Genomic DNA, 26469 nt, shown 5'->3' with positions numbered 1-26469 from the left:
TTTTTTTTTTCAATATGCATGCATATTATGACATCTTACAATAGAAAATCCAAATATGAAGCTTGTATGTATATGCAAGTGAACAGAGTGTTTGTGTGTGTGTGTGTGTGTGTGTGTGTGTGTGTGTGTGTGTGTGTGTGTGTGTGTGTGTGCTTTGACATGTTCACTTGTGAGAATAAAAGGGAAACATCAATACATCACATTATAGGAAGTGGAGCGGAACATTAACCCTTAATTCACTGCGATGTCTCACTGTTCTGAGATAAGTTCAGTTTCAGCATCACACGATCCTTCGGAAATCATTATAACATGAAGATGACATTTATAATTGTGCAAAATAATATTTTTTGTGCAAATTGTGCTGCATTTTATTTAGTAGCACTCACAGATGAATAGAGCAGGATGCGTGTGAAGTGTTTATAAATCTATATTTACGGTCTCTTTCGATCAGTTGAATGCATCTTTGCTGAATGAGAATTTATTTTGGTTTAAAGCAGACTTGAATAATAGTGTGTATTATGATTATTTAGCATTTTGTCAGCATACATTGCATTATACTTCTTCTTAATGCATTCATTCATTCCGTCAGGGAAGGACTTCAGCTTACAACATGTAGAATCACAAACATTTCAGAAATGGCATGGATATATTCATGCCTTCATTTTCGTTTCGGCTTAGTGCCTTTATTAATCAGGGGTAGCCACAGCGGAATGAACCGCCAACTAATCCAGCATATGTTTTACACAGCGGATGCCCTTCCAGCTGCAACCCAACTCTGGGAAAGCATATATATATATATATATATATATATATATATATATATATATATATATATATATATATATATATATAATAATTAAAAGTCTAACGTTTTTATTGATAACATTATTTTTTGTATTCAATGTAATGCAATGTTTTCACATGGTGTAATGTTCAAAAAACACACCATTTTCCTCCTACCGTACATTGTTGATGTCCATTAATCCACTTTTTGTGGATGCTGCCTTTATGATGCAAGCTGAGATTGCATCACTCAGCGATGCAATGTCAGACACAACCACTCAAATGGAGTGAGTGATGTCACTGTGATGGGTGGGGTTAGGTGAGCCTATTGAAAAGCCTGGGATGCAGCTCAGATTGCACTGCATCAGGTCTGCAGCCAGACTCCTCTCGGAACCGCCGTTAGGGGGCTGTTGCTAGAAGGGATACAGCTGCGTCTGGAAGGTAAGGCTAATTATATATTATTGATTACATGATCCACTAACTGTATTTTATTACTGTCTACCCCAACCCTCATAGTAATGTAAAAAAACGTCAATTTAATCATTAAAGTAATAATTAAACTTAATAAATACATAATCTACATCGTTATATAAATAAACATGAATGATATTGAATGAATTGCATTTTATTAGCGCCTACTCAACCCTAAACCAAGCCTTTCTCACACGGTAATATAAAAACAGTCATTATATGTGTGTAGTGTGTCAAAAATGATGTTCGTATCCACCACAGCTGTATCCCTTCTGAACTTTACTGCTGATTAATTGTTTTGAAAAGCGCGCTGAGCTCTGATTGGCCATTTATCCGTCTAGTGCGTTGTGATTGGATGAATGTCGAAAAAAAAAACCGTTACGCTCCTTTTACCTCATCAATTTCAAGGCTGAAACTGATCTATAGTATAATTTATAGATCAACTCAACTGATAATTCAGAACTGATAATCAAGCTGATCGATCAACTTCACCACCACAGCAGGACTACAGTACATAACAGATTGGTAAGTCACGTTTACTATTAGTTTTGCTTTCTCACTTCTATAATGTCTCCAGTAAGATCTCTGTAAGTTAACTGTAATTTGATCGCCGTTACAGGAATTAGTTAAAGTAACGCTGCTTTTATTTGACAATATTTGGGTGTTGTTTGGACAATTATCCCACCGACTAATGTAAAAGTGAAGATTAATGTTTGAATCAGGAGTTTTAGGAAGGTGAAATGTAGGACTGCACAATATTGCGATTTAGCAATGTGTAAATCCGCAACAGTCATGTGTGGGATCTGTTTAAGGTCAGTTTTGGTGTAGTCATCAGTTGGGAAATATTAGTGGGCATTATAGTTGACCAGGAACCACATTGTGAAGTTTTTAATAGGATGAAAGTGTTTCTTCTGCTTGTTTGCTTAGTTTTATGATTGTAAGATTTCAAGTCTATTTAAACCATTTGTGAATGTACAACATTTGTAGTTTTATCAAAGATCAATTGTAGTTATTTTTATATAATGAATACTTTGCAGATTTATTTACATTTGATTAAATAATCTGTACCTGGTTACAGTTAGACCAGAGATGCATAAAGTAGGGCCCACGGGCCAAAGTTGGCCCATTTTAACCTTTGATTTGGCCCACCAATAGGGATGCAACGATTGTAAATTTTAATTGTACGATTATAGTCTAAGAAATATTCACGGTTATCGCGATTATTTGCATTAATTGATTTCAAAACCCCACTAGTTTTTTTAATCAGATTTTTAAAAATGTAAATATTGCACAGATAGAGGATTATGGAGAAGACATTGGCGAGCAAATCACGTCAAAAAGTAGTGTAATTCTGTTATAAATTAGATTATTTTGTTTTTATTGTGATAAATTCATTATTAAATGTCAAAAAAAATTGTATTAGTTAATAGAAAGCAATGTTTTCTAGTCAATGTTTTTCTAAAAAAAACATTATTAAATAACTTAGAAATTTAGCCATGGCAACTATATTTACCTTTGGCCCACTTGCCGCGATCAAGTTTGGTTTTTGGTCCTTCATAAGAAAAAGTTTGGGCATCCCCCAAGTTAGACTTTCCAGAAAAAAAAGTTTAATTTATGCAGATTATTTGTCCTACAAAATTAATATAAAATGATTCATTCTCTCCAAATCGAGCTATTCATCTCCTCTATTAAAATGATATTCATATCACAATATATATCGCAGGAAAATAAAAACATCGCAATGTCAGTTTTACCAATATCGTGCAGCCCCAGTGTGTTATTCCTTAACATATATCTTTCTTAACGGATCTAATCGAACACGTAAAATGAAGTAATATTTGACCCCTTTTAAACGTTTAAAGATTAAAACACGTTCAGATACATTTCTTGCATTAATAACATGGTTGTTATCATGTTTAACTCGTTGCTAGAATATTGATAGTATGTTTGCCAAATTGCTAAACAAATATTACCATGGCATAGCTAGCTTCCACGTGTAATCAAATTGCTAACATGTTTTACCACATTGCTTGTAAATTCTAGCACATATTGTTTTTTTCTGGGCTTGACTCTTGCTCTATGGAGGATGAGGGAGCTCTCCAATCCATCTGAAATATCTTTATTTGTGTCCTGAAATGAAGGTCTTGAGGGATTAGAGTAAGCGATTTATTATTAATTTTATTTTCAAGGTTTACTTTTGGGTGAACTATTTAGTGTTGATCTCGTACAGCACTGTTAAATGTGAATGACACTGTTATGAAATTAAACATTAAAAAATATTCATGACACTATTATAATATGCGATCATGTTTATGACAATATATGTTGTCTTGGTAATGTTAAGATGACAACGACTGTCATAATTCTTATGAACAGCCCCGTCAGGTAAAGTCTTACCAAAATAAAATTTAATTTTAATATTTTATTTAAGAATAGTGGTGCGGTGGCACAGTGGGTAGCTTACCGCAAGAAGGTCGCTGGTTTGAATCTCGGCTGGGTCAGTTGGTGTTTCTGTGTGGAGTTTGCATGTTCTCCCCGTGTTGGCATGGGTTTCCTCCGGGTGCTCCGGTTTCCCCCACAGTCCAAACACATATGTAGTGTATGAGTGTGTGTGAATGAGAGTGTATGGGTGTTTCCCAGGGATAGTTTTGAGCTGGAACTTTCCCAGAGTTGGGTTGCAGCTGGAAGGGCATCCGCTGTGTAAAACATGTGCTGGATAAGTTGGATAATTAATAAAGGGACTAAGCCGGAAAGAAAACGAATGAATGAATGAATATTACAGTGCATGTACCCTTTACTTTAATCTTTGAAAATAAATATATTTAAGATGAAAATAAACAAATTGTGATGATATTTTCTCTTTTAATCTACTTATATGTTTTTAAAAAAATACAGTGCATGTACAATTTACATAATAAACGTTAATGTTAGAAAATTAAAAGATGTTTAAGATGAAAATAAGCACAAATCCAGATTAAATGATTATTTATTTTGATTACAGCGCAGAGAGAATGAGCCAATGGTGAGGCAGCTTTCTCTTGCATTCCTGCAGTCCCTCCCAGCAGTCTTCTCTTCCCAGAGTGCCGTGCGGTGCGTCAGCCGGAGCCTCAGCGCTCTATATAAAGCGGTGGTGGGCAGAGGAGGGCAGCCGTGCAGCGGGTCACGCAGACTGAGAGGAGCCGGACACACACTTCAGCGGACACACACACCCACACTGACAGAGAGAGAGAGAGAGAGAGACAGGTCAGTACAGAGACGGGAAGTGCAGTAATACAGGAGGAAATCAGATTATTCTATGTGTGTGTGTGTGTGTGCATGCATGAGTATGTGTGTGCGCACATGAGTGTGAGTTAAGCTCTTTAAGGTCTTGCAGTGCTTGTTCAAGGAGGAGGTTGTTATTTTTGCTGCATGAGAAGCGCAGTGTGTTTTGACAGCTGTGACGTCCCTCAGAGCATCTCTCACACTGTACAGATCTGAGGAATAAACACCGATCTATATTGTAAACACGGCCTCATTTACGTCACAGATCCCCTCTTAAAGGGACAGCGGCGCCGTCGCTACGGAAACAGGAGAATGCGGCTCTCTGACTCTTTGATGTGAATGAGAATGGCTTCGACTAGGGACAGTTCACACAGATATTTAAATGTGCTCACTATTTACTCACCGTTAAGTGCTGTTGAACACACAAGAAGATATTTTGAAGAATGCTGAAAACCTGTAACCATTGACTTTCACAGTATTTGGGTTTCCTAATATGGAAGTCAGTGATTTCCGCTTTCTTCAAAGTATCTTATTAAAGAAAGTCAAGCAGGTTTGGAACAAGTTAATGTTGGAGATCAGAATGTATAATAATAATAATAATGATAATAATAATAATAATAATAATAATAATAAATAATCTAATAATGATAATAATAAATAATATAATAATAACAAATAATAATATTAATAATAATAATACAAATAATAATAATACAAATAATAATAATAAAATAATATAATAATAACAAATAATAATAATAATGATAATAATAATAATAATAATAATAATAATGATAATAATAATAATAATAATAAATAATCTAATAATAATAATGATAATAATAAATAATATAATAATAACAAATAATAATATTAATAATAATAATACAAATAATAATAATAATAATACGACAAATAATAATAATAATAATAATAATACAAATAATAATAATAATATTAATAATACAAATAATAATAATAATAATAAAACAATATAACAAATAATAATAATAATAATAATAATAAACAATAAGAAATATGTCTTCAAGCAGCCGTCACTGCAGTGTTTTAAGGCCACAAACTTATTTGTAAATTAGGAAGTCTGTAACTACTTTTTTTAATGGTGAAAAATATTATTAATAATATAATAAATTATTAATATTAATAATTAATAATAAAAATAATACTAATATTAACATTTAAATATTATTATCATTATCATTTAGTGTTAAAGCCTCTATATGAAAGTAAGAGTTAAATCAAAAAACAGATTCCAAAACTTATCTAACAAAAGATAACGACTGAACATGTCAAAAGCGTGAGATCAATCAAAATTGCACCAGTGGCTTCACTTTTGTCAAAAGATATATCATTAGTGAACTTCATTAAGGTTGTAGTAGTCGAAAAATTTGGTCTAGAACCCGACTGGTGAGGAGAAAGAATATCGAATTTTTGAGTTTAATTAGTTATCTGATTATAAATGAATCTCTCAAAAACGTTCCCTACAGCTTAAATCAATGAAATAGGCCTATAATTATTTAGATCAGAAGGGTCACCGCTTTTAAAAAGAGGAACAATCTCAGCATTTTCCAAATTAAGGGTACTGAGCAGGAAATTAAATAGGTTTGCAAGAGGATATATTAAAATATGAGATGCCAATTTAATAAATTTAGCTTCTAAGTCATCCGGACACGGCGAACTGTGTTCTTTTAACCCACATATTGCTTTAAAAGTATCAGAAGGAGTAATACTGGTGAAAGAAAAAGCCTGGTTTGAACAGCCACTGGGAGTGAAGGATCAGTAAATGTTATTCTATAGGAAGAGCACATTGAACATTCATGAATTGTAGGCTTTTTTTTGTACATTTGGCAACCCACATTTTGTAAATGACAAAATGTTATAGGTAGAGCTGTCCAAAGGTAAAAATTAATTGTTACTTTGGACCACAATAACAGTCCTAATTGTCAATTTATTTTGGAAATTGAGATTTATGCATGATCTTTAGATATATTGATGTATGGTTTATTAAGACAATATTTGGCTGAAAACCTAAAAAGAAAACACCTTTTAAGTTTTAAATGAAGTGTTTAGCAATGCATATTAGAGTCTTGATATGTTTACTGTAGAAAGTGTACAAAATATCTTCATGAACGTGATCTCTACTTAAAGATTTTTGGCATAAATAAAAAATAAATAATAATTTTGACCCATAAAATGTATTTTTGGCTGTTGCTCAAATATATAAGACTGCTTTTGTGATCACAATTATTAATGTAGGTAGTTCATAAATTACCAGAACACTTGTTTTATTGAGGTTTGTAATAATAATAATATGAATAATAATAATAATAGGGGGTTCATTCCACCGTGGTGACCCCAGATTAATAAAGGGACTAAGCCGGAAAGAAAATGAATGAATGAATGATATTAATAAATTGTGTTTGTAATAATTGTAATAATAAAATAATTCTTAGGCATGGGATAGGTCAGACCCTGGCCACTCTCCACATGGTGCCGGTCATCAGGGAACATCTTTTTTTAGCGTGGGCCATTTGGTTGTGGATCTGTATGGTCAAGGGTGGAGGTTTCCCCATATCAGTGTCAGTCTGCAGCACCAGTACACACCGTCCAACATATGCCTCTTTAAAACACACGCAGCTCCTGCTAAATCCTGACCACTGATTTATGAGGTCATTCCACATGAAACTGAAGTCTGAAGACACTTACTGGACGCTGCTTTCCTATAAATAAGATTTTCATGCACAAATATGGCTTGAAATTATATTGTAGCCAACTGGTCGATATTTTTTGCATAGAATATTATTAAAATAAACAAACAAAACGAACACAGTTTCACCGTATAAATTCAATAATTAATAAAAAAGTTAATAAAATTATTGTTATTTAATGTTTCTATTTTGTATTAATTTTGATGTGCCAATTTTTGCAGGCCTGTTTTAGAATTTGGAATATGTATCATTATTTATATAGTTAAAGGCAAAATATATAGAATATATATAGATATATATAATTTTGTCTTTAACTATATAAATAATGATACATATTTTTTTTTCAAATATTTTCGAATGCTGTTTAACAGAGATAATGTTTTTTAATTATTTAATTTAAAAATATATAATTATTATGCTATTAATTTAATAAATGCACATTTTAATAGTCACTGACATCTGAACTGTAATCCTGCATCTTTGCATTCCAATTTTAAGGAGTTCTTATTTTTATATTTACTTATTTATTATTATTGTTATTGTTATTATCATTATTATTATTATTATTATTATTATGTTATTTTTATTATTATTATTTATTATTATTATTATTATTATTATTATTATTATGTTTTTATTATGATTTATTATTATTATTATTATTATTTTGTTATGATCCATAACCATCTTGTAATTACATAATTTCTGGATAATAATGAACTTCTATAAAGCAATGTACAGTTGTAAGGCATCACTGGCATCTGAACTAAAATTTTTACATTCCAATTTTAAGGAGTTTTTTATTCGTTTATTTATTTATTATTATTATTATTTACAATTTTTACTATTCATATTTTAATATTATTTATTTTATTATTATTATTATTATTTTATTTATTTTATTATTTTTTACAATTTTTATTATTATTATTTTTACTATTATTTCTTTTATTATTGTTATTATTATTATTTAATTTATTTACTTTAACATTTTTATTATTATTTTTTTAACTATTATTACTTTTATTGTTATTATTATTATTATTTTTTTTTTACAATTTATTATTATTATTACCATTATTACTTTCATTATTATTATTGTATTTATTTATTTATTTATTTATTTATTTATTTTTGTGATGATCCATGAACATCTTGCACTTGCATAATTTCAGGATAATTGTTAACTACTATAAAGGAATGCACAGTTTCTGGCATCTCTGACATCTGAGCTGAAATCCTGAAATACACACAGAACAGATGAAGCTTTGGTTTCTGCCTGAAGGAGCAGCTGTGTGCCGAGAGAAGCGTTTCATATTTACACCAGCTTTTAATAGCAAACTTTACACTCCTCAAGCTGCATTTGTGCCTCCTCGTCTCAAACGCTGTCACTTACGCTGTCTAGTAACCAAAAACTAACCAATGCATTACATAAGACGAGCCCTTACAAAACCCTCCAACCTTTAATGCATCGATAGGCTGAGCGGACATTACAGTCCAGAAAATACAAGAGTCGTTTCAAATCTTAGAGGGAAACTTTTATTATTTGCATTTGTTTTTAAGGCTGTGTTTGCACATTTAAGACACAATAAAGTCACAATAGTCTAAACATTTGCAGCTTAAAGGTTAATTGCAGAATATATTAATTATTGGATGAAAACAATGCAGTGTTTGATTGATTAATCCCTTAATTTGAATACTGTTTAACTCCCCAGAATGTCTGCCGTCTGTAGCTCCGCCCTCTTATGAAAAGAGCACTATCTCATTTGAATTTAAAGCGACAGTCACCAAAACGCCTAAGAGGCTCAGTTTCAGAAAGTTAGAGAACATTATCTGTGTGCTATTCTCAGCTCAAACTTCACACACACACACACACACACACACACACACACACACACACACACACACACACACACACACACACACACTAGAGACAGCAGAGATGCATTTTACTGCTTGTAAAAAGGGGCAGAATAGGACATAGAAACGTTGACGCCTTGTTGATTTTGTAGTCATCTTGGCTGTGTTGCTTCTGCTAAAATACCACAGTAATTGTGTTGCCCTGACGAGGTGGTTTGGCATCTGATAAAACTTCCTCATTTCTGCAAGGAAACATGACCAGACGTGCGCCTTCAGCTCAGCTGTGTGTTATTCAGCCAGATATACAGAGTCTCTTACTGTATTCATATAGATAGTATATAACCAAATAATGAAATAAGCACAGTAATAATTACATTCACAGTCAGTCATGTAAATGCTAAGCTCCAGCATAGTGTATTTAAAAGCTCTTTATTTTTATTTATCTATTTTGTATTTTTATGTTTATGTGTTTATGCATGCTTCTGTCAAATGCTTAAAATGTAGATATCATATAAATGATGTTGAACAGATTCAGGAGTTGTTCACAGTGTTTCCTTTAATATTTGTTCTTCTAGAGAAAGTCATATTAGTTTTATTTGGGCTAGAATAAAAGCTGTTTTTAATAGTTTTAAAGCCATTTTAAGGTCAATATTATTCGCCCCTTCAGCAATATTAGTGTTGGATTGTCTCCAGAACAAACCACTGTTAAACAATGACTTGCCTAATTACCCTAACTTTACCCTGATTACTCTAGTGAAGCCTTTACATGTCACTTTAAGCTGAACACTAGTGTCTTGAAGAATATCTAGTCTAATATTATTTACTGTCATCATGACACAGAGAAAATACATCAGTTATTAGAGATGAGTTATTAACACTATTATGATTAGAAATGTGTTGAAACAAATCATCTCTCCATTGGGGAAAATATACAGGAGGGCTTATAGTTTTGACTGTATATTAAGGCTGAACAATACACCATTTGACCAATGTGTTTCCTCAATAGTCACATCATAGGATTATATGTTTTACTAAACAGTAAAATATAAAGATAATATTTTTTAATTATACGTTTATAACGATGCATATTATTGACCTTATTCTCCGCAGACGAGCGGGCGCTGCCATTTGAATCTTTTTGGCACGAGACTTCCGGTCTCATTCACTTCCATTCACTTTTAGACATTAAAAACTGCTCGTTTCGCTGTTTGATGTTGTAAACTGATATTTCCTTGTTATATTATTTTACTTGGTCTGTGTTGTCATGCAAACATTTGTTTGTAGAGCAAGTAGTTTGACCGTTTTTTGCTGTTTATTATTCCTTGTCATTTCTCCCATAGGCGACTGAAACGGAAGTTCTTAGACAATCGCGAAAACAGGCGCACTTCCGCATTTTAGAATAAGGTCATTTGATTGTTCAATTTCTGTACTTGAATAGTAGCCAAGAAAAAACAAAAATCATGTTTATTTGATTATATTTTATGCAAATGCATTGCATAGAAAAAGATTTGAACATCTCAGTCGATCTAAATTAATGAAATCTTTCAGAATAGAAATATTTAATTTAATTACTTTTTTTATAATGTTTCCCAAATGTTGTTTAACAGCAAGGAAGTTTTCACAGTGTGTCTGATAATGTTTGTTCTTCTGGAGAAAGTCTTATTTGTTTTATTTCGACTAGAATAAAAGCAGTTTTTCATTTTTTAAAAGCCATTCTTGGGTCAAAATTATGAGCCCCTTTAAGCTATATTCTTTTCCAATAGTCTACAGCACAAACCATCATTATACAATAACTTGCCTATTTACCATAACCTGCCTAGTTACCCTAATTACCCTAATGAAGCCTTTAAATACCACTTTAAGCTAAACACTAGTGTCTTGAAGAATATCTAGTCTAATATTATTTACTCTCATATTGACAAAGAGAAAATAAATCAGTTATTAGAGATGAGTTATTAACATATTATGATTAGAAATGTATTGGAGAAATCTGCTCTCCGTTAAACAGAAATTGGGGGAAAAAATAAACAGGGCGAATAATTCTGACTTCAACTGTATATTGCACAAAACAAAATATTGCAATGCCATATATATATATATATATATTTATATATTTATACAACAGTTCTGTCTGGTTCTTGAATCTGATTGGCTGATAGCCGTGATATATTTAAGTAATATCAGCACCCGTACAGCCTCTTTACCCTTTGTGTATTACTCCGCCCACATACAGCCAGCAAAAAGCAGACACTACAGACCTAAAGTTTAAAAGATGCACGCTCAACTGTTTTACTGTCAGCTTATGATTTGAATCCAAGGCGGAAGAAAGTAGTTCCTCATACAAACAGGGTTTTTGAGATTCTCCAGGTTTGATTTTGTTTTTATACACACAATTATGCCGTCAAACTGTTGTATAAACGCAATATCACACGAGTAGCAGTGCGATATGGCTGCATATCGGCACTGGTGGGGGCACTAAGGCACTCGGCCTGCAGCTTCGTGCCAACGCACGCCTCCCACCAGTGCCAATATACAGCCATATCGCACTGCTACGAAAAGTGTTGCATGCATTTTATTTGCTGTTTACTGAACAAACGTATACAGTGCTCAGCATATATGCGTACACCGCTCACAAATCTCTCTTTTAAATTCATATTTTTCAATAGGAAGCTCTTCAATATTGTATTTGTGCATATACATTAGATTAGTCGGTACTGATGCCAAATCTGGAGCTCATCTAACAAAATAACTTAAGAGAATGGTGCAAAAACTAGCACAGCCAAATTTATATGTTATAGAGAAATATTAAATACAAATAAAATAAAAAGAGGAAAAATCAAGAGAAGCAAAAATACTGAAAAAATGTGTAGGTTGTAATTTATTTGCAATATTTTGCTTGAAATTTATCGTATTTTCTTTCCATTTCTAAATATTATTTGGTGACTAAAATATTATTGTAATAAACAAATCTGTTTTGTCTAAATGCTCTACAATACATTGCCTGTATTCACTGAGAAATTAAAGAAAATATTTATTATTAAAATAATCTGTGATTATGCTGAGCACTGTACATCTCCATTCAGTGCTATCTATATTTAATGACTAATATATTAAAATATATTTTATATACTATACATTCAAATGGTATTTTAGTTTCTCTGTTTTTTACAGATATATGAACTGTGATATATAGTGATGTGTGGAACTCCAATGTAAAGCAAACACTGAAAATAAAACATTAGATGCCAATTTTCATGATAATAAATAGTTCAGGCACTCAAATAAAGACAGTTCAGCATCCCGTTTATTAAACAAGACGAATTATTAGAACACGGATAGTTGTGTTTCCTCACATACTGTACTGTAGTTTACACAACCATACTCCACAGATGTTACACACATGACATAAGCACAAGCAAAGTTAATAAATGACTCCATAAAGACACTTGATGTCTGCAAACACAAGAAATGAGCTTTTGGACGCAGTAAATCCTCACCTGTGTTTACTTCATGTGCACTATTACTCAGATCTATCGTCAAATACAGAATTATAGAGTGCTCAGCAGAGATGAGTTCATATATACGCTATTATATAAGTGCATATACATTCCATCATTCAAAGACAACGCTGATCAACCAATCTAACAAAATCACAGTGCAAAAATTAGACACTCAAATTAATGTTAAAAAGCATAGCTACACAACTACAAAGTTTGACCGAGTTCTGTGTAAACCAGTGTGTAAAAATCTCACATTCAACACACTCAAGGTCACAGTTAATGATCCAGCAGTGTCTGATATTAATACAAGACTGTGTGCTCTCAATATTGATCCTCCTTACTGTACTGTATATACTGTAGTGCACAGACCTGCAGGACCAGTCTTTGAAGACACATCATTTACATACGGGTCACATGACCATCTGGGCCGTCACAAGTAAAGAGGGATCTGTTTACACTTGTCATACGGAGGCAGAAAGAATATTTGAGTCCCGCTGCAGAGCTCAGTCCACAGTAAGACACACTCTTTATTATCTGTGTATCTGTTTTACTGCTCTTTAGTCTTTATGCTTTCAGAAGTGCGTTGAGTCTCAGTCAGTGTAGCGTGTGAGGGTGTGGGTGTGTGAGTGAGAGTGTGGGTGTGTGACCGACTGTCAGTAAACTCAGTTGAGATCATGCACAGATACTGGGGCTGCAGTCTTAAAGGGACACTACGCTTTTTATAAGTATTTTAAGGGAATATTCTCATTTTAAAGCTCCACTAAAGTTAAACATGCGAGTTTTACCATTGAACCCATTCATTTATGCACTCTTAGCTTAGCATACATAATTGAATCGTATTAGACCATTAGCATATCTCTAAAAAATGTAAATAAACAAATGTTTAGATAATTTTCCTATTTAAAGATTTACTTTTCTGTAGTCACATTGTGTACTAAGATTGATGAAATGTTGATATTTCCTGGGCTTATATATTGGCCACTTTATTAGGTACACCTTACTGGTACCAGGTTGTACTCCCTTTTGCCTTCAGAACTGCTTTAATCCTTCATGGCAGAGATTCAACAAGCTACTGGAAATATTCCTCAGAGATTTTGCTCCATGTTGACATGATAGCATCACACAGTTGCTGCAGATTTGTCGGCTGCACATCCATGATGCCAATCTCCCGTTCCACCACATCCCAAAGCTGCTCTATTGGATTGAGCTCTGGTGACTGTGGAGGCCATTTGTGTACAGTGAACTCATCGTCATGTTCAGCAGTCTGTGCCATTTGGGACGACACTACACACATATACTATCCTGTTGAGTGTGTAAGTGCATAAGTACATAGTGCATGAGTGTGCCATTTAGGACGCAGCTAAGAACTATAAGAAAATGTATTTGTTGGTTATTGAAATGTAGCGCTGGCCACGTATGTCCAGTGAGCCTGGGTTGAGTTATATGCATAAACACATGCGACACTTACTTCAGCTTGGAGGCCAGAAATACCTCCGCTGCAATAACTGCTGCTATTAATAATTGTACGCAGAGAAACGTTTGAGTTGCTGTCAGCTTTGTGCTGCTCTACAGCATCAGTCAGTCAGTGCTTCCTCTTCTGGGTTTGTGTTGAGGCGTGTGTGACCTGCCTGCGTTACAGTATATACTTCATTTACGCTTCACACACAATGCAAAGATGTTCTTTCTCAGCACAAATATCTTAGTGTTCCTAAAAACATCGGTCTAATTATATTTTAAGGTATAATTCTTGCTATTAACAAACCGTTAACTAAGACTTTTGCCTCAATAATAATAATAATTAGCTGCCTATTAATAGTCATGAGCAGTTGGGTTTATGTATTGGTTTATATTGATGTAGAGCAGGGATTCTCATTAAGACTTAGCCTTTGCATTAAGGCTAATTGAATAAAATAATCAGAAAGCAGGTGGCTCAGTGGTTAGCACTCAGCAAGAAGGTCACTGGTTCGAGTCCCGGCTGAGTCAGTTGGCGTTTGCATGTCTAAACACGTGCGCTATAGGGGAATTGATGAACTAAATTGGCTGTGGTGTGTGAGTGAATGAGTGTGTATGGGTGTTTCCCTGTACGGGATTGCAGCTGGAAGGGCATCCGCTGTGTAATACATATGCTGGAATAGTTGCCAGTCATTGCACTGTGGTGACCCCTGAAATGGAGACTAAATGATCAGAAACCTTATTGTTCTCTACTTAATTCAATGTACTTTGAATGAAACACATTCAGTGTGTCTCCTGGAGAATCAGCTGTCGTAAAAGCAAAACTGAAATCATGACTTACTTGTCATTCCTTACTGATATACAGTCTAACGAATGCTGCTGAAGCACAAAACACACACACACACGTTTGTTTTTGTGAAAAGTGGGCACGTTACATAGGTTTCCATTCATTTTATACTGTGTACACCGTATATTGTATTGCCCTCACCTCACCCCTAAACCCAACCATCACAGGAGACTCTGTGTGATTTATAAGCTTTTCGAGAAACGAGGACGTCACCAATGTCCTCATATTTCACCTCTTTTTGTAATAGCTGTGTCATACCCATGTCATTATACAGATATGTCACAAAAACACGTACACACACACACTTTTCAAAAGTTAACCTTAAAGGTGTACACACACCTAAAATAGCTTGTATATAAAGCGGAAGAGATCATTCACAATTAAATAAAGGCTGTTTTCTGCACTGAAGACGCTGGAATATCCTCTGGTGGATAAACAAATGTGTGAAGCTCACTCAAAGTGTCCTGCTCTCACTCTTGGTCAATGTTTTACTCGGATAATAGGGCTTATTTGACTGCATGTACAGTAACAGACGGTGAGAGAGGTTGTAGAAGGTCAATAATAAAGAGTAATCAGACCTCATTTACATATGCTGAAGTGTGTGTGTGTGTGTATATGTGTGTGTATGTGTGTGTGTTGTTGTCATACATAGATATACAAATGTGTATGATGTAGGGATGCAACATTACAGTTAGCCCACGGTTCAATACATACCTCAGTTTTTTTAACATGGTTTTCGGTTCGGTTTGGTTCTCTTGGCTTAAATTGTGTTTATTTTTTTTTAACATTTTATTTTAATGTAGAAAAAACACTTGAAATTTAGCATGAGAATACACTTTTTTACATTTTACCTCCTCCCCCTAAGCATCCAGATTCAGTTTAGCAGGTAGATGTATTGTTATACATGGGCTAAGGCAAAGAAAAACATATACTGTATTCCACAAATAAAAATACACATATACGTATATCAATCAATTAATCAATAGTGTGAGAGGTATTTGCTTGTGCCATTGTATAGTTATATTCCAAAAATTGTATAAACAGATCCCAAATTTTATGGTGCTCCTTTAATTTGCTCTTTATACTGTAGGTTATTCTTTCCAGTGTAGTGTAATGTGTACTGTGTTCAATCTGTGTTCTTCCAATAGAGTGCTATCAAACGCCTTGCAATAACAAGACACATATCAATCGTTGTTTTTTTCTGTAGGCAATAGGAACAGTAAGGGGTTAAAAATAAAAACAGTTTTACATTAAAGCCAAGAAAAGTACAGTAGTTCCTAGTGTATTGTGTAAAAGAATGAACAGTGAAATCTCACAGCTGCTGGAAGCCCATGTACACACTGGGGAACACATCAAATCCTCCACTTTGAAAATAAACACACATGTGAAGTTAATAAAGATGAATTGGCCATTGCAAATCAACATATTTGTACTTCAGTAAACATAAATAAACTATCTTAATTATCTCGGTGCTGAAAAAGTCACATCTCCAATCACCCAAAATAAAAAATAAAAATAGACACCAGCACTGCCTTTGTTATTTGATGTGTCTCTCGGAGCCAGTTGGGTTTGTTTGCTTGAAGGATTCAGCGAGGGATTGATGCTGTTTGGAGGACTTCATTACCTTCTCTGCTCTCCTGCTTCAGACAGTGATGTTGCTGGGTGATGGTGCTGCAGATGTGCAGTCATGGTTATACGTGTAAATCAATGCTCGCACAGTTATTTTTTGTCCACCGTTTTGGCATTATACTTACTGGCAAAACCGAAATGTCCTCTCACCGCAGATTTGAAAGACTGTTGCCTCAGCCTCACTTCACCGTCGCTCGCAGTGTTAAAGAGTGGAGTGATGGTCAAGCGCCCCCTAACTTTAGAGCATAGTGATTGGATATTTACTCGCGGGGAGGAGTTTCCTCATCTCAGCTCATGGATTTACAGGCACACACAGTCAATTCGGGGAGATATAAAACACACACAAATTATTTAAACGCAAAACCAAAGAAACCGCAATTCACAAGCGCGTATTGAACCGTGGAGGTCGTACCGAGCGGTTCAATATTATGTATTAATATAATGGCATTGGTGTTTTCTTTAAAAAGTACACTAAGAAGTATGTTTGAAATCTTTTATTTATCATAATGTTTCCTGTAGGGTGGGTGTGTCTTTGATTGTGTGTGTGTGTGTGTGTGTGTGTGTGTTGCCATATATAGTTGATGAGAACGTATGCAAATGTGTATCATGACTTAATAAGCACACTAAACAGTACTTTAAGGCTTTTAAGGTGTGTGTTATGATGTATGGTTGGGATTTATGACAGATCAAACTGTTTATACAGTATCAAAGCATCATATTCATGTACTTAATATATTTGTGTGTGTGTAGAGGGAGTGTGAAGTGTGTATGGGTAATTGTGTGCCAGTATTGCAGGCCTCTGTGGGGATTTTAAGCAACATCTCCTCTCGTGTTTCAGCATTTGGGCATGCTCAGTTTGAGCTTCACCGTCTGCAGATGAGGGTTCAGATGAGAACGCAGGAGCGACGAACAGACAATTCCCAACTAATCTGGTCTTTCATTTCTGTTGCAGGATAATCTCTCATAACACAGACAGCCATGGCAGGTGAGCATTTACTCAGCATTTACACTACTCTCTGTTTTGAAGGGGTTTTTCTGACTGATCTGGAGTCAGTAGAGTGTTTAGATGAGCAACACACACATGTACACAGCCAGCTCTGTAGACCACAGTGTCCAGATCTCTGTATTTCTTATGTGCAAAACCAAATGTAATGTTGTATGAGTGAAAAATAGTTTAAGTCCTGTGGCTAAATTAATTGTGTCTAATTAATTCATAACCTTTTTGCGTTGCCAGATATAGTCATTATAAACGCTGTGCCTTTGGAAATCGCATCTTTATATGTTATTATACTGACAGCAGTATTAAGTTGGGGTGGCGCGGTGGCTCAGTAGTGTCGCTGTTTGAGTCCCAGCTGAATCAGTTGGTGTTTCTGTGTGGAGTTTGCATGTTCTCCCTGTGTTGGCGTGCGTTTCCTCCGAGTGCTCCGGTTTCAGTCCAAACACATGCGCTATAGGGGAACTGATTGGCTGTAGTGTGTGTGTGTGTGGGAGAATGAGTGTGTATGGGTGTTTCCCAGTACTAGGTTGCGATTGGAAGAGCATCCGCTGTGTAAAACATACGCTGGAATACGTTGGAGGTTCATTCCGCTGTGGCAACCCCTGATGAATAAAGTAGCTAAGCTAAAGGAGAATGACTCAAACCAGCGACCTTCTTGCTGTGAGGCCACAGTGCTGACCACTGAGCCAGCGTGCCGCACAATATTTCATGGTATTGCTTTTGTTTGTTCTTCGTATAAATATCTGGCAACACAGAATCCATGACAGAAATGAAAACACTGTATGTCGATGATCTGCTCGCAGTCCGTTAGGTTTAGTAGTCAGCTAACCGTTTACAGTGGAATCAGGCTGAACTCATACACATTCATTGTACATTTATACAAATCCGGTATTGTAGAGCAAGTTGTCTTTCATCCTTCACACATCAGATCTTATTCATAAAAATTAATATTGTGGAATCCTTTAACACGCCCCAGACCTCATGGATGTCCAAACACTGGCCAAACACACACACACACCTCCTAATAAAGGAGCCGCTGGCAGATTGAGACGAACAGCAGCTCTGACCTTTACACACACTTAACTTTACTCACCCAGTGGGTAATTGTATGACACACACACACACACACACACTCAAAAGAGTGCCGTCGTTCACTCAGTATTTCTGGTCTCTGGTGCCCTCATGTGGACATTCAGTGTGTTGCAGGAGCTTCCAGAATCAGGGGACGCCCCCACGGCCACCCTTGTATAAATTCTGGCCGCCCCTGTGGCCATTCTAATATGATTTAGTTGTTGATATTATTAATGTAAATGTACTTGGGTAAATTCACAATATTTCAGTAAATAGATAAATTAATTAATTAATAAAATGAATCCTCTAAATTATTGTGGACGAGGCGGATTCACTGAGATTGCACACTTTGTATTAAGAAATTATTATTTTTTAAATTAAAAAGTAGCGTTTTATCTGAATGAAAACCACAAATACAAAATAAATAAATAAATGCGTTTTGAAATCAGCTCTTCAGAATCTAGTTTATTCAGCGGCTCCATTATATTGCTGGTTGACTTAAAAGGGCCAAAAATCTCAATGATTTTATGTTTGTAATTTGCAAAAATGTACATCAACAGAAGAATATGTATTAATAATATTGTGGCTCAAAAAGGAGCATGGATGAATGATGGTATTGGGTGTGTATAGTGAGTGTTTGTGTGTGTGTATGTAGTAATGCCTTTTGTATGCTGTACATGTGCAAAATAACTCACCTGAAAGGTTTTTTTAAAACTAAATATTGATTTTTATTTGGTTTGCACGTCTACTTGCTGAATTATTTCAAGTAATAAATTGCAATATTTCAAGAGTTATTAATGAAATTAATTAAAATACCAGAAACAGAAATATAACATTGCTCTTTATTCACAATATATGCACAATTCATGTGTGCCACCCCGTGATTTGATGTGTGCCTTAGTTGGCCAGCCATAAGAAAAATGTTCTGGGGGCGCCACTGTCCAGAATTAACTTTTCCTGATCATTTTTTTTTTTTTTTTTAGCCTAAATAGAGTTTATTGAGGAAAACATGCAGAACTTTTTTCAATATAGTGGACATAAGGGGCTCAGACTACAGTTTCAGTCCAGCTTTTAAGTCCCGGTGATAATATATGATCCTAATGAGGAAAAAGAGTCTTCTCTAGAGAAATGATGTATTAATTATTAATTAATTAATTAAATTATTTATTTATTTATTTATTATTTGATTAATTAATTAATTAATTAATAAATCAATCAATCAATCAATCAATCAATATATAAATAAATATATTTATTTATTTATTTATTGATTGATTTATTGATTAATTGATTAATTAATTTATTAATTAATTAATTTATTTATTTATTTATTTATTTATTTATTTTTATTTATTTATTTATTATTTAATTAATCAATCAATCAATATATAAATTTATTTATTTATTTATGCAGACAAAAATTTGATTAACAGCATGGAGAGAAATTTTATTTAGCAATATTTTATTATTATTTTATTTTGTATCTGTAAATAAAAAAGTTTTTGAAAAAGTGTGTTATATCTCATATTTATTTTATATTTCTACAAAATAATTACATATGAATCAGTGCATTTCCAAGTACATCATTTGAAAACGTCATATTCTGTTTATATATATATAATATATATAATATTTGTTTATTAATATTTTTAATAATATTTATATATATATAATATTTCTGAAATGTATTATTATAATATATATTCTTCTATAATTTATATAGTATATGAAATGTTTATATATATGATTTACATTGAGGTATGAGCATTTTGTCAAATATATATTTAGATGACAAGTAAATTAACAGGCAATCTTTCATCTGAAAGTGTTAATTTATTAATTAACTGCTCATATCAGTCATAAACAGGATAAATACAGTATACTTTCATCTCTTGCATTGTTTTATATGTATCATGATGTATGTGTGTATGTTGTTGTTATGGTAAATCTGGACAGTTTGCGTTCATGATCAGAACTATGTTGGCAACAGTTGCCATGGTGATCTGAAGCATTTAGAAGTACCTGAAGGAAACACACACACACACACATATACACACACTTTCTATCAGTGTGAAGGAGAAATGGGTTTAGGGTGCTCCAGTAAATCAGCAGCCGCTGTCATGAAGCCAGACGGTAAATGAATCATAATTTAATGATAATGATATGAGTTAATAATCAATAACTCCACATCATAGCAAACCCTCACTCATGCGCTGTATTTCTGACTGACTGTCTCATTGTTTTACAGATAAAATCAAAAATGCTAAGATCGTCTTTGTCGTGGGTGAGTTGAACTGAAGAGGCATGTTTTGGCGAATGTGTACAAAATAAACATGATGTGTGTTTATAAATGTTGATCATAAGCACAGAATTACTACATAATGCAGTGTAAAAGTTCAGTCTTCATTTAGATATTTGCTGTTATTATGCTGAGATTGTTTTAACTTTTTAAAATTTGTTATTATTTATATTAATATTCATATTATGTATTTCATAATTATTTCTCTTACATTTTTAAATGTGCTTGAATGTCAATAATCTGCTGCTCATAAAACATCAGAAAATGTACAGTTGAAAGCAGAAGTTTGCATAGACTCTAAAAAAAGCAGCATAACCATTTTTGTAAAAATCTCTGATGGTAACTCATAATAAATGTTCACTATTTTAGGTCTGTTAGGATTAACTAAATGATTTACATTTGCTAAATGCCAGAATAATGAGAGAATTTGTTATTAATTTCTAGACAGTCAGAAGTTTACACACACTTCCTTGGTATTTTTTAGCTTTGCTTGTAAACTGTATAACTTTGGTCAAGTGTTTTGGGTCTCCTTCCACAAGCTTCTCACAATAGTTTGCAGGAATTTCGACCCATTCCTCCTGGCAGAATTGCTGTAACTGAATCAGATTTGTAGGCTGTCTTGCTCGCACAAGCTTTTTCATCTCTGCCCACATGTTTTCTATAGGATTGAGGTCAGGGCTTTGTGATGGCCACTCCAAAACATTCACTCTGCTGTCCTTAAAGCACATTTGAACTCATTTGGCAGTGTGCTTAGGGTCATGGTCTGTCTGGAAGACCCATGTGTGGCCAAGTTGTAATGTCCTGGCTGATGTGTTGAGATGTTGCTTCAGTATTTCTCCATGATGTTCTGTCTTCATGATGCCATCTATGCTGTGAAGTGGACCAGTCCCTCCTGCAGCAAAACAGCCCCACAACATGATGCTGCCGCCCCCATACTGCACAGTTGGGATGGTGTTCTAGGCTTGTGCGCTTTCCCCTTTGTCCTCCAAATGGTTATTGTGGCCAAACAGTTCAATCTTAGCTCCATCAGAGCACAGGACATGTCTCCAAACATTAGTCTATTCCCCAGTGTCATTCAGCTAATGGTAATCTGGCTTTGTTGTTGATTTTGGCTTGTTGATTTTCTCATGTTTTCACACAAGGAAGCAGTGTGTTTGAGCTTTTCCTTCAATACTATTCTACAGTTGTGCCTCACATTAACTCAAATGTTGTCAATCAGCCAATCAGAAACTTCCAAAACCCTGACATCATCATCTGAGCTTTATCACAGGCAGAATAATCTTATTGTATGTAAACTTGACTTTCAAGAAGAGTTATAACAATTTCTCAAACAATATCTCTCTCATTATTCTGCTGTTAAGCACGACAGAAACACACCTAAACTTACCTAAGAGAAAAAGTTAAGTCTCATTAACATCCGACCTTTTTAAACATTTTTATAGGGTGTATGTAAACTTCTGCTTTCAACTGTATTTCAACATGCCACAGATTTAGGAACTGAAATTGTTGATAATGAAGAGTCAATTCCAAAGGTTGAACTGAATTCCATTTTTAAATCTTAAAAATTTGTTAAGTAATTCGACTCCTTCGTGATGATAATAATCAAAATTTCCCAAGAATTGAAAAAGAGCAGTGAGGAATCGACTCTCTAAATCAACTCCATCAGCTCCGGAACTGGGAATAGGAATTGAACTTTTGTGTGTGTGTGTGTGTGTGTGTGTGTGTGTGTGTGTGTGTGTGTGTGTGTGTGTGGTCAGGTGGTCCCGGCTCTGGAAAGGGCACTCAGTGTGAGAAGATCGTGGCCAAGTACGGCTACACTCACCTGTCCTCAGGTGACCTGCTGCGCGCGGAGGTGGCGTCCGGTTCAGAAAGAGGCAAGCAGCTGCAGGCCATCATGCAGAAGGGAGAGCTCGTGCCTCTGGTCAGTCACATACACACACACATATATAACACAGGACTGTGTGTATGTGTGCTTCAGTGTGAGTCTGTGCTTGATGAACACTCCTGTCGCTGTTCATCTTAAACTCCACATCTATAATCCTCTTAGTCTATGCTGACATTATCTTCAGCAGCTCAAACACTCTAATGGCTAATGGACAGACGGCTGCTTCTCACTCAGGGCTGCTGGAGATGCTAATGAGATGGAGAGATGCGGACTAGTGGGCGGGGCTTTCCCCCTCTGATGACACGTACAAAAGGAGAATGTCAATCAAAGTGTGTCAATTCAGCAAGTCCGATTATAACAAACACAATTCATGTTGACCATTAGAGGCTGCTGGAGATACTCACACACTGCTGACACACACAACTGGGTTTAATCCCTGTTTATAGGTCTCCTGACGCAGAAGATACAGTCAAATTTTTTTTTTTTGACACATGCATAGTATATAGAGGGTCAGAGAGCTGCAGGGTTTCATCTTAAATGTCTAACCGAACAGATCTGTTCTGATGTTTTCTCACAAGTCACTGATGAAGGACTGACGGTGTTTTATTTCCTGCAGGACACCGTTCTGGACATGATCAAAGACGCCATGATCGCCAAGGCTGACGTCTCTAAAGGTTACCTGATCGACGGATACCCTCGAGAGGTCAAGCAGGGGGAGGAGTTTGAGAAGAAGGTAGAAGAGTGTCAGAAAACATGCTGCTGACATGTTAGCCATATTGTAAAACATGCTAGATGCATAATTGCTATGTGTAGCAAAAGGCTAGCAACATCTTAAAACAAGCTGCTAACAATTTAATATTCTAAAACTATAGACAACAGCAATGTGCTAAAACAATTAGCATTATGTTAGCAACAATCTTAAACAAGCTACTGACATGTTAGAAAAATTAGAAAACATGCCAGACATATAGCAACAATGTGCTAATGCAATTAACAAAATATTAGCTTACAAAATGCTAGAAACATCTTAAAACATGCTGCTAACATGATAATATTACGAAACATGATAACTAGGTGAAATAACGCAATAGCTTAGCAACATTTTAAAACATGCTACTAACATGTTAACAATACTGAAAAAAAATGCACATAATAGCAGTTTGGAAAAAGATCTAGCAATATGCTACAACATGCTAGCAACATCCTGAAACCTGCTACTAACATGTTAACAATATTGTAAATCATCACACACAACAACTTGCTAAAACAATAAACAATATGTTGACATGCAAAATGCTAGCGATATGTTAAAACATGCTACTAGCATGTTAGCAATATTGTTAAAAACATGCTAGATACATAACAATGTGCTAAAACACCTAGCAATATGCTATAACATGCTAGAAACATCGCAAAACATGCTACTAACATGATAACAATTTTGTAAAACATATTAGCAATATTGTAAATTATGGCAGACAAATAACAATGATGTGCTAAAACAATTAGCAATATGTTAGCATACAAAATGCTAGCAATATTTTAAAACATGCTACTAACATGTTAGCAAAAAATGTAAACATCATTGACACATAACAGCAGTGTGTTAAAACATAATGTAATAATATAAAACATGCTAGTGACATTCTAAAACATGCTAGCAATATTGTGTAACATGCTAGACACTTAATAGTAGTGTGTTAAAACACGTATCAATATGTTAAATGCCAGACATATTTTAGCAGTGTGCTAAAACAGAAGGTAATATACTTAAACATGCTAGTAACATTCTTAAACATGCTACTAATGTTAGCAATATTGTACAAAGCGTTAGTAATATTGTAAATCATGCTAGACAAATAGCAACAATGTGCTAAAACAATTAGTAATATGTTAGCAACATTCTAAAAACATGCTACTAACATGTTAGCAATTTTGTAAAAACATGCTAGACGCATAACAATGTGCTAAAACTCCCAGCAGTATGATACAACATGCTATTAACATCCTAAAACGTTCTGTTAACATGTTTGGAAGATTATAAACATGTTAGACAGATAATAGCAATGTGCTAAAACAATTAGCACCATCTTAAAACATGCTGCTAACTTGTTAACAATATTGTAAAACAAAGTAGACACATAAAAACAGTGTGTTAAAACAGCTAGCAATATGCTACAACATGCTAGCAACATCCTACAACATTTTACTAACATGTTCGCAAGATTATAAAACATGCAAGACAGATAATAGCAATGTGCTAAAACAGTTCACAAATGTCACCAACATTTTTAAACATGCTAATAATGTTAGCAACATTGTAAAGCATCCTAGACGAATAGTAGCAATGTGCTAAAACACAATGTAATGTACAAAAACATGCTAGTAATACCTAAAACATTCTATTAACATTAACAAGATTTCAAAACATTCTCGACAGATAATAGCAATGTGTTAAAACAATTAGCAAATATGTTACCAACATTTTAAAACATGCTGCTAACTTGTTAATAATATTGTAAAACATAGTAGACACATAACAACAGTGCGTCAAAACAGCTAGCAATATGCTACAACATGCTACCAACCTCCTAAAACACTTTACTAACATGTTCGCAAGATTATAAAACATGCTAGACCGATAATAGCAATGTGCTAAAACAGTTTGCCAAATCCTTAACATTTTAAAACATGATGCTAATGTTAGTAACATCGTAAAGCATCCTAAACGCATAGTAGCAGTGTGCTAAAACAACGTAATGTATGAAAACATGCTAGTAACATCCTAAAAGATTCTATAAACATATTCACAAGATTATAAAACATGCTCGACAGATGATAGCAATGTGCTAAAACAATTAGCACCATCTTAAAACATGTTGCTAACTTGTTACAATATTGTAAAACATGGTAGACTAATAACAATAATGTGCTAAACAATTAGCAATGTTAGCAGTATGCTACAACATGCTAGCAACATCCTAAAACATGCTAGTAACATCAGACAAAACAACTCAACATTTTAAAACATGCTACTAATGTTAGCAAGATTGTAAAGCATCCAAGACGCGTAGTAGCAGTGTGCTAAAACACAACGTAATGTACGAAAACATGCTAGTAACATTCTAAAACATGCTGCTAACATGTTAACAATATTAATGAGTGTGTGCGAGTTATCTGTTGGTGTTTTTCTGTCGATCAGATCGGCGCTCCGGCTCTGCTGCTGTATATCGATGCTAAAGGCGAGACAATGGTGAAGAGACTGATGAAGCGCGGAGAAACTAGCGGCCGCGCAGACGACAACGAGGAGACCATCAAGAAGCGTCTGGATCTGTATTATAAAGCCACAGAGCCCGTCATCGCCTTCTACGAGCAGCGCGGCATCGTCAGGAAGGTGCGCAGATAACACTGACATGCTCAAACATGATTCGCGGCAGTCCTGCTTCACTAGTGTCCAGCTGAATTAAGGACTTGTCTCTCTCTTTTCCTCCAGATAAACTCGGAGCTGCCCGTGGACGAGGTGTTCGCTATTGTAGAGAAAGCTATCGATGAGCTGAAGTAAACAACACTTGACCACCAGATCCTGTTTGCTGTTTATTTTACTGCTGCTCTCATATTTGCACCCTTGCACACTACTGAGGGAGCACAAGCACACTGGTGAAGGATCACTGGCGCTCTGCACACC

General features: G+C 34.6%; 1 protein-coding gene across 9 annotated transcripts; it reads left to right on the top strand.

The window, feature by feature from the left end:
* Positions 1-1082: 1082 nt before the first annotated feature.
* ak1 (adenylate kinase 1) lies at positions 1083-26363 on the top strand. 9 transcript variants are annotated; one of them, NM_001441879.1, is given in 10 exon segments: positions 1083-1224; positions 1693-1779; positions 4256-4497; positions 12965-13117; positions 17485-17517; positions 20849-20884; positions 22657-22820; positions 23401-23517; positions 25987-26178; positions 26278-26363. In NM_001441879.1, coding segments are annotated over 6 exon segments (585 nt in total). In that variant the 5' UTR covers positions 1083-1224; positions 1693-1779; positions 4256-4497; positions 12965-13117; positions 17485-17510; the 3' UTR covers positions 26347-26363.
* The last annotated feature ends 106 nt before the right edge of the window (positions 26364-26469 follow it).

This window comes from Danio rerio, chromosome 5, assembly GCF_052040795.2.
Source record: "Danio rerio strain M-AB ecotype USA chromosome 5, GRCz13ab, whole genome shotgun sequence".
NCBI lineage: Eukaryota > Metazoa > Chordata > Actinopteri > Cypriniformes > Danionidae > Danio > Danio rerio.
This window is presented reverse-complemented; position numbering and strand designations above follow the sequence as displayed.